This window comes from Penaeus vannamei, chromosome 14 (genome assembly GCF_042767895.1).
Source record: "Penaeus vannamei isolate JL-2024 chromosome 14, ASM4276789v1, whole genome shotgun sequence".
NCBI classification, from domain to species: Eukaryota; Metazoa; Arthropoda; class Malacostraca; order Decapoda; family Penaeidae; genus Penaeus; species Penaeus vannamei.
In genome coordinates this window covers 29,697,549-29,707,548 of record NC_091562.1, presented here as the reverse complement: position 1 = coordinate 29,707,548, position 10,000 = coordinate 29,697,549, and the positions used below count along the sequence as shown (strand labels likewise).

General features: G+C 40.3%; 1 protein-coding gene across 1 annotated transcript in view; it reads right to left on the bottom strand.

Annotated features, from left to right (window-relative positions):
- Positions 1-10,000, bottom strand: part of LOC113808689 (roundabout homolog 1) — an 81,866-nt gene that overhangs the window by 27,610 nt on the left and 44,256 nt on the right. The window contains 2 exon segments of the mRNA XM_070129490.1: positions 407-755; positions 3,629-3,685. Of these exon segments, the coding sequence (XP_069985591.1) occupies positions 407-755; positions 3,629-3,685 (406 nt within the window).

Below are 10,000 nucleotides of genomic sequence, written 5' to 3'. Positions count from 1 at the left end.
ATACCACAACTATTGCAGCTTTTAATAATATCGAATATAACTCATAGGCGTATAGTTATGTTTTAATCACCAGGGGCATACTTACGTATACATGTCTAGAAATCACCAAGCAAAACAACAACAACAACAAAAGAAAAAAGATAAACATTTTCAAATTATATATGCTTTAGCCATATTACTACTACTACTATTACTAACAATAATAGTAACACTTATTATAATTATATCGATTAATCATATTATCAATAATAACGACATGTAAACAATAATGACACTACTAATAAAAGACAATAGAAAAAAAGAATTCCCCCCCCAAAAAAAAAAAAAAAAAAATAGAACGAAAAATAAAATATTATTTTCAACAAATACATTATCAACACAAACGGTGTATCATCTCAGTCTTTACCATTTAAAGTTGGGAGTTTCGATGCCTTATTGTGGTACCTCCTTATGTAGAGCAGAACCACAAACACCAACAACAGGAAGAACATTGCTCCGCCCACTAACACGATGAACCATGCTTCACGGACCACACCCTCGGATCCAGCATGCCGATTGGCTAAAGGATTGAGCAGGGCTGGGTCTGTCTGAAGTCTGATTGGTTGTGACGATGGCCCCGCCCCCATCTTAGACAGAGCCAATAGGCTGATTGAGTAGGTGTGGCCAGGGATGAGGGGTGCCAGCTGGTAGCTGAATGCAGACGAGTTCACAGTCTTGTTGAGAAAAACAGAACTGTCGTTGACAAGCGTTAGGATCTGAAAGGAGAGAGAAAAGGAAAATTAATGAAAATATTCTAGTGCATGAAACTTAAATGTCTTACTGCCGACAAATCACCTATGATAAAAATGATAAAAAAAACCTTCATGATGGTATTTGAAATGATAGTGCTATTACTGACTGTAATATTTTGATGCTCCTAAAAAAATCTACAGTTAGCAGTAACGACAAGGATAATAAAAATAATTCAACTGATATTGTCCCTTTCTATAAAAAAAATAAAAATAAAATAAATAAAAAGGATTTTAATGAGACATCAATCACTCGACCCGACAAATATTTCGTAGGGAGTTGAAGCAAGGTCACATGAATGACCTTTTAGATCAAGACAGAGCCTCAAAAAATTCCCATGATACAAAAACAGAGCTCTAAATAAGTGGGAATAAATAATGCCTTTCGGTCGCAAAAGGATTTAAAAATTCACTGCCGAAATTTATGCGGAAATGTTTAATTCTTCGAAAATCGAGATCCTGTCAGTCACTTTATCATGTGTAATTGGTGTTCACATCTGCTTCTTTTCTGTGTATTCACCTTTTTCAAATTATCCGATAATAGTGTAGTAAACAAATGTGAAACAAAATTATTAAGAAAATGTAACAAACAGCGGCGGCTCAGATGCTGCACAATTTCAGCAGCATATTCCCTAGTCACTGGCGAAAATGTGCATTGATTTTTATACGTACTGCGGATACTGCTGAAAAGAGAGAGAGAGAGAGAGAGAGAGAGAGAGGGAGAGAGATAGAAATAGATAGTAGATAGATAGATAAATGGATAGATAGATAGATAGACAGCTAGATAGATAGATAGATAGATAGAGAGAGAGAGAGAAATAGATAGTAGATAGATAAATAGATAGATAGAGAGAGAGAGAGAGAGAGAGAGAGAAAGGGAGCGACAGAGACAAACAATCAACTAGATAGACAGACAGACAGAAGGACAAAGAGAAATCTCGACTGATAATGAGATTAAGAAAGAAAGAGAGAGAGAGAGAGAGAGAGAGAGAGAGAGAGAGAGAGAGAGAGAGAGAGAGAGAGAGAGAGAGAGAGAGAGAGAAAGCGAGAGAGAGAGAGAGAGAGAGAGAGAGAGAGAGAGAGAGACTGAGAATGAGAGAGAGAGAGAGAGAGAGACTGAGAATGAGAGAGAGAGAGAGAGAGAGAGAGAGAGAGAGAACATCACATGCTTCCCTTCCGAACATTCTGCTGGTCCCGGATCGAAGGGGATTGAAATTCAGGTATCGTGGGTGAGAGGAGTGAGGGGAGAGGGAAAGGTAGAGGTAGGTGGGAAGAGGCAGATATCCCAAGAGAGGTGAGGAGAGGAGAAAGGGGGAAAATAAATAAAAAGTAAAAGAATAAAAAAAAAAAATGATAATAGATAAATTAAAAATAAGAGTGGACAGAGAGATGGGAAAAGTTGCGTGGAAAGCAGAGGAGAAAACACGCAAGAGAAGGAGTAAATGGTAAATAGGGGGAAGAGGAAGAGAAGAGGTAGAGGTAGGTGGGAAGAGGCAGATATCCCAAGAGAGGTGAGGAGAGGAGAAAGGGGGAAAATAAATAAAAAGTAAAAGAATAAAAAAAAAAAAAATGATAATAGATAAATTAAAAATAAGAGTGGACAGAGAGATGGGAAAAGTTGCGTGGAAAGCAGAGGAGAAAACACGCAAGAGAAGGAGTAAATGGTAAATAGGGGGAAGAGGAAGAGAGAAAAGAGCACCTTTTGGCGTACGTCAAAAGGAAAGAGAGACGCCAGACTGTCTAACTGACTGCTTGGCTGAAGCTTTATGAATCATCTTACTCCTTCACCAACTTTCCCTTCACTCCAGGAAATTAACTTTTGGACCGAAGGGGAAAAAAGTGTTTAATTGTACATTGTTTCATATTAACTCAAGAGATGTCACAAGGGAAAAAAGGGCCTGAGACTCAATTAAAGGAAAGTCCCCCAAAAGAAATTCAAAAGGGAAAGAAAACCCGACATAAAGACGGACAATACAAGATTTTAACTGCATGCCAGACAAAAGGAAATCTGATTGTCAGTTGTTCCTCAAAAGTCATCCAAAGGCGACAAAGACACGGCGGAAAGTGAAGGAGGAGAAGGAGGAGGAGCAGGTGGTGCAGGAGGAGGAGGAGGAGACGGAGGAAGATGAAGGGGAGGAGAAGGAGCAGGTGGTGTAGGAGGAAGAGAAGGAGGAAGATGAAGGGAAGGAGAAGGAGCAGGTGGTGTAGGAGGAAGAGAAGGAGGAAGATGAAGGGGAGGAGAAGGAACAGGTGGTGTAGGAGGAAGAATAGGAGGAGGAGGAGGAGGAAGAAAGGGAGAAAAAGGAGGAAAAGTGAGAACGAAACGAAGAAAAGGAGATAAAGAGGAGAAAGAAACTGACACAAAAAAGAAAAACTATGATGAGGATGAGGCAGAGAGAGAGAAAAAAAGACAACCAGAAACGAAGAGCAGGAAAGTGAACCGGAGACACGCAAGAAGAGGAGGAGAAAGAGAAGAAGAAGAAGGAAACAACGGTAGATGAGGGACGCGAGAGAGAACAAAGGCCGACAAGGAACAAGAGGAACGAGGCAGTTCAAGTCTAAAGGTCGTTGCCGCTCTTCATCCCACTGCCCCTCCCCCCCTCCCCTTATTTTTTTCTTTTTTTTTCCTTTCCTTTTTAACACGTCATAAGACAATGGGAACGGAGTAGAGGGGGTGGTGGGGGGACTCAGGCGGGGGGGGGGGAGGCTATGGCAGGGATAAAAGCGTAAAGATGGAGTGGGATATGATACAGGAGAGAGACAGAGAAAAAAAAAGTGGTGAGGGGGGGGGGGGGGAGGGATGTGGGTGTATGACGTGGACATGACAAGGTGTTTCGTACAGCACGCTTTAAAGGCATTTCATCAAGGTTGAAAGTCACACAAAGACCTTCGATGTACTGAGGATCATAATGTTAAGTGTAATGAGGGTGATTTTTGACAATGCATTGATAATGATATTGATGATCATGATAATGATGATAGCAACGATGATAATGGTAACAATTAAAATAATAGTAATGATAAAAAAATAATACTATTAACAAAATTCTTGATAAATGATAAAGAATTATGATAATGGTAGTAACATTGATAATAACAATATAATAATGATAATAATAATTGATAATGATAATGTTACCAATCATAATATCAATAATAGATAATAACAATAAACAATAATAACACCAATGATAATATATATATATATATATATATATATATATATATATATATATATATATATATATATATATATATATATATATACATTACTAGCAATAATAATAATACCCAACAACAGTAATAACGAAAACAAATAGAAATAACAATAACATTACAAATAAGCAAAGTCCTCATTTCCCGAAAGCAATCACATTTTACACAGTGGACTGGAAACTGTCAAAAGGCTGGCGATTTACGCATGTTATCACACTAACTACGGCTCTCAATATCAGCGTAGTGCCCCCTGGAGTCTGCTGTGTGATTGGGAACTGCAACTAAACTCTGCAGGAACTATTGCTGTTGTTATAAATATATGCAAACCTCGATTGAGTGCATAGGGCTTGCCTTGTATTTGCTTTATTCTTGTTGTTGGTTGCTTTATCGATTTTAATTTATTTGTTATTGATTCACTTTCGTTGTAGTTATGATTGTTGTTGTTGTGATATCAATGGTGGTATTCGTATTAGAAGATAATGATAATGATAATTATGTACTAACTATATTAATGAAAAATATAATTTCAAGAAAACAATAATAATAGCTATTGTTTTCATCATATCATAATAATGATAGTAATGGTGATAGTAATAATGGTAACAGTAATAATAATGATAATGATAATGATAATGATGATAATAATAATAATACCAATAACAATGATAATAATAGGAATAACAATAATGATAATAATAAAGATAATAATTACAATGATGATAATGATAGTAGTAATAATAGTGATAATGATAATAATGATGACAACAATAGTAATAATAATAATAATAATAATAATAATAATAATAATGATAATAATAATAATAATATTAATAATAATAATAAATGACAATAATAATGATAATGATAATGATAATAATAACAATAGTAAGTAAGACAAAAACTTTCAATAACAAGAATAACACATAGGCATCATCATTAAGACCAATGATTGACAATAATAAAAATAAAGATATAAGTATTTTCAGCAAGAGTAGAAGCTCAATAATATCCTCATTTCAACCACTGTTATTGCATATTTATTACACCTATCAACAGCAATCATGGAAAATCATTATAGATTATATCGTTCCCAAAGCCTTTATTATTTTAGGATATAATTAAAATCGAAATTGCACATTATTTTGAAATCTGTGGTTCCTCTTTCGTATCTATATACATAGCTTTTCCCTTTCTCTCCTTCTTCATATTTCTTTCATCTGTTTTTCCCTTCGTATGAGCTTTGCTTCATCTTATTTCCCTCTTTCGGATTTTACTTTCTATTTTACGTCTGGTTCTCTTCCTTCGTCATCCTCTTCTCTTTCATACTTTCTTTATCTTTCTTTATGCCTCTTACATCCTTTCCCATCCTCCTTCATCTCCTCTTCCTATTCCCCGATGCTACTCTTCTTCCTCCTTTCCCCTCCCCCTTTCCTATCCTCCTTCTATCTCTACCCCCTTCCCCGTGAGAGACCCCCCTCCCCCCTGTGAGTCAAATCCTTCCTCCCCCTCCCCCCCTCCTTGTGAGGAGCCTAGCCCCTCCCCCCTGAGAAGACCACGCCCCCCCAACCTCCACCACCCTCCTCCCTCCTTCGCGAGGCGAGTCTTCATCAATAAAAGGTCCACGTACCATAGTCTTACGCCTCGCTTAAATCTGGGAGAGCGTTTGGAGACAGTGCCTAACCCCTGGACTCGCCAAAGTCGAAATTCCCTCTCGCAGACAAGAGAAGGATAGCCCTTATGACGGATCGGGGTCTTGGTATCCTCTTGAGAAGTGGAGGCTCATCGCACTAAGGTATCTGTTCGTCAAGACGTTGTTCTTCAAGAGGCCGCTGCGACTCTGATTGCGTGGCGTGGGTGGAATGGCCAGGCGAGGGGAGCGCAGACCGCGCCGATTTCGTTCGCGTCGTCCGATTATCATTATCTCTATTCTATTTTTCTCTTTATTTTCTTTATTTTGCGAGAGAAGTATTTTTTTCTGAGGGGAATTGATATCTGTTTCTTTCTTTCTTTCTTTCTTTCTTCTCTACTTTGTCTGACTTGTTTGTATATATGATTATTTCTATCTTTCGTTTTTTTTTTTTTGCTTTGTTTTGTTTCACCATTTCTTATCTGTAGGCTATCCGCATATTTAAAAACAAACAAACGTTATAATTGTCCAGCGTTTTCTAATATTTCAGAAGTTAATTTTCTTCTCTCCAGGGATGCAGCAAATATGCCGTTATGCCAACAATGCAGGCAACGCTAGAATGATTATGCTGTCACGTCAGTCAGTAAGATGCAAATGAAATGCCAAATGCTGTCGACCATTAAAGCAACTCCTTTAAAACTTTTTATTTTCTATTATCCTGTGCTTATTCTGTTTTGGGCAGCACATCCCAAATAAGTATTTCAAAATCGGATTTGTTTTTAGAGAAAAGAACCACACGAAGGAAAGAGATAGAGAGAATACGTTAAAGAAGACGAAGAAAGAGAAAGGGTAAATACAAACTGCTACAACTGTGGAAAGTGAGCATCAGGGGAGAGAATCTAGCAGTGCCAAAGAGATAAGGGTGCCATTGTTATAAGGGGTGCCAGATAGTACATTCTGCAACGCTAAACGCAAAACGAGAGAGAGAGAGAGAGAGAGAGAGAGAGAGAGAGAGAGAGAGCGAGAGAGAGACAGAGACAGAGGCAGAGAGACAGACAGACAGACAGACAAACAGAGAGACAGAGACAGAGAGACAGACAGACAGAGAGAGAGAGAGAGAGAGAGAGAGAGAGAGAGAGAGAGAGAGAGAGAGATAGACAGACAGAGAGGCAGACAGTCAGACAGATAAAAAAGAAGAGAACGATCGAGCGCAGGCGAGCGGGAGAGCGAGAGAGAGAGAGAGAGAGAGAGAGAGAGAGAGAGAGAGAGAGAGAGAGAGAGAGAGAGAGAGAGAGAGAGAGAGAGAGAGAGAGAGAGAGAGAGAGAGAGTTACATTGGTCGATGCTTTATCTGGGGTTTCCACTTAAGCTTACAAAAATACTTTTCAACGTCAGGGTACAAAATTAATAGGCGAGAAGTGTTGATATCTTATAATCTCTGCACAGACTAAAGGAAATGATGTAGTATGTGTATGTTTAAACATGTACACACAAACACACATACACACACACACACACACATACACTCGCACACACATATACACACGAACACACTCAAATTCTTTGTTTTAAGAATTCTATGTTGGTTGTTTTTATAGCTAAGAGTATTTACTTGAAAGTTTAGTTTTACGCGCTAGTGAGTGTACAGTTGTGTGTGTGTGTGTGCGTGTGTGTGTCTGTCTGTCTGTGTGTGAGCGTATTTGCTTGTCCATGTGTATGCTGATGCGTGCTAGTGTCTATTTATATGTGTGCATTTGATGGCTTGTATGTACGCTTCACTGATGTCTGTGTGTCTATATGCGTACGTGTGTTTCCGTTTGTACTAATCTAGCTCAAGAGTAATTATTCAAGGCCTCGGTGTGTCTACGTGTTCGCCTAAATTTGCAAGTAGTGGGAGGCCGAATGCAAGCACGTTTGTATTATGATAATGAGCAGCACACGCGACTCATAAAGCAAAAGCCACCGAGAGCGGGAGAGAGAGAGAGAGAGAGAGAAGAGAGAGAGAGAGAGAGAGAGAGAGAGAGAGAGAGAGAGAGAGAGAGAGAGAGAGAGAGAGAGAGAGAGAGAGAGAGAGAGAGAGAGAGGTGGTGGTGAAGGAGTGGACAGATAAAGCGAGATGCAGACATACAAGCCATCAGATAGAAAGACAGAAAGGGCCGCCAAACAAACACACAAATAAAATACAGTCAACCAAACAAACAGAGAAAGAAATAAAGAAAAGACAAGCAGTCAGACAGACAGACAAACAGACAGACCGATCCCCACCCCCCTTCCACTCCACCGATACCCCGCGGCTGCAGCAGAGGAGATCGGCAAAGTCTAGCCAGCACTGCAGACGAAGACCCGCCGCTGCTGTTACGGCCTTTGTGGGGGTCGTAACTCCTACACGCAGACAAAGGCATTTGGATCGCGCGGTTCAGTTTTCACAACCCAGCCCTAAAGTTCGAGATTAAAATGACTCTTGTCTCGCTGGTAGAAATATACAATTGTCGTAAACACCGTGAGATAATTCCTCTTATATGGTTGTGAGAAGTCGACGAGGTAATTGTGAGATTAAAAGGGTTATAGTGATGATCGTATATGCTTACGTGAAAATTGAATTGTATTTTGTGTATATTTGCTTATATATGTTTGCTATTCTTACCCATTTTTTTCAAATTATTTATTGCCGTACCATAAATCTTACAAGCTTAAGGTTTATTTTAGTATATCGTACCTCTTATGATATCGTAGAATGTACCTCTAATTTTCTATAAGCACATACAGCTACACAGTTTCCTTCCTCTTAAAAAGAATAAAAAAGAAAGAGAAAAAAGAGGAACTATATGTCATCTTTCTTCTACGCAGCCTCACTTGTTCTCTCCCCCTCTCTCTCTCCTCATCATTACCCACCTCCGACATTCATCTTCCCTGTCCTTCCACCCCTTTACCCTTTGTGATGCCGTGTCGTGTTCTTTCTTGTTATTTGCATCCTTGAAGCCCCTTTTAGCTACACCCTCCTCCTCCCCTCTTCTCCTCCCGTTCCCCTCCCTTCCCCCCTTCTCCTCTTACCCTTCTCCCCTTCTTCTTCCCTTCTGTTCCCCTCTCCTCTTCTTCTCTTCGTTCCCCTCCTTTCTCTCCATCTCCCTCCTTCATCTTACGTGGTGCTGGGCTGGAGGGTCGTATGTGTTTTGTTTTTTTTGCGAATTTCAGTCAATATTTTTGCTTTGTTTTTTTCTGGTTTTTGTTTTTTTTCCTTTTCGTGTTCTTTCTCAGTCTTTCTATCTTTGTTTGTCTGTCTTTCTATCTATCGGTCTATCTGTGTTTATTCATATATTTACCTATCTTCCTATCTATATCTGTTCATCTGTCTGTCTGTCTTTCTCTCTAGTTGTCTGTCTGTCTGCCTGTCTGTGAGTGTGTGTGGATATGTCTCTCTGTCTGTCGCTTTGCCTGTCTCCCAATCCTTCTTTAATCCTTCTATTTCTTTTTTCCCTTATTCCAACATTCATCCTCTTTCTCTGGATTTCTCCCGATTTCTCTTGCCACTCGCATTACTCCCTTCCCCTCTCCTTCCTCTTTTCACCTCCTTCTTCTTATCGCCTTTCCTTCCTTCCTCCCTCTTTTCCTCTCTCCTTCATTCGTTCCTGTCTTCTTATTTTCCCCTCTCCATTCTCCCTTCTTTTCTTCTTCCTCCTTTCCCCAGACAACCTTCTCTCTCACTATCCTAATTCATCCTACTATAACTCCCCGTCAACTTCCCCCACCCACCACCACCCCTTTCAACCCTTGCAGCTCCATCCCACCTCACCCCACCCCCCATATCACCCCCCTCTAAACTCCCCTGATCTCCCTACCCCCTCTCTTCTACCTTTCTAACCTCCCTTGATCTATCCCCTCCCTATCTCACCCTCTACCTCCCTCGCCTCCTCTTCTCTCTACCCCCCCCCCCCACCCCCCATATCGAACCTCCCGGACAAGATGCTGTCGCGTAGCTTTGTCCATTACCGGAATGATGGATGAAGAGTAAACACGGGTATATTTCAACCCTGGTTTAATCCAATGAAACTTTTTTTTTCTTTCTTTCTTTTTTTATGGGAGGGGGGATGGCGCGGAAGGGGTGGGGGGGTATTAAGTGGGGGAGGGGGAGTGGGGAAAGCCATTGGGAGGGGCTAAGGGAGAGAGGGGAACACCGTAGAGAGGGGAGAGAGAGGGTAAGTAAGGGGCAGTTGGAACACCATTGGTAAGGGGGCCAGTAAGAGAGCCACTGGTAGGGGAGTGAGGGGTACCATTAGCAAGGGTAGGGAGAGGGCGAGGGAGAAGAGGGGAGGGGGGAAGGACACCATTGTTATTGTCATCTGCTCTTCTCCTTCCCTCTGTGGTCACGCAAA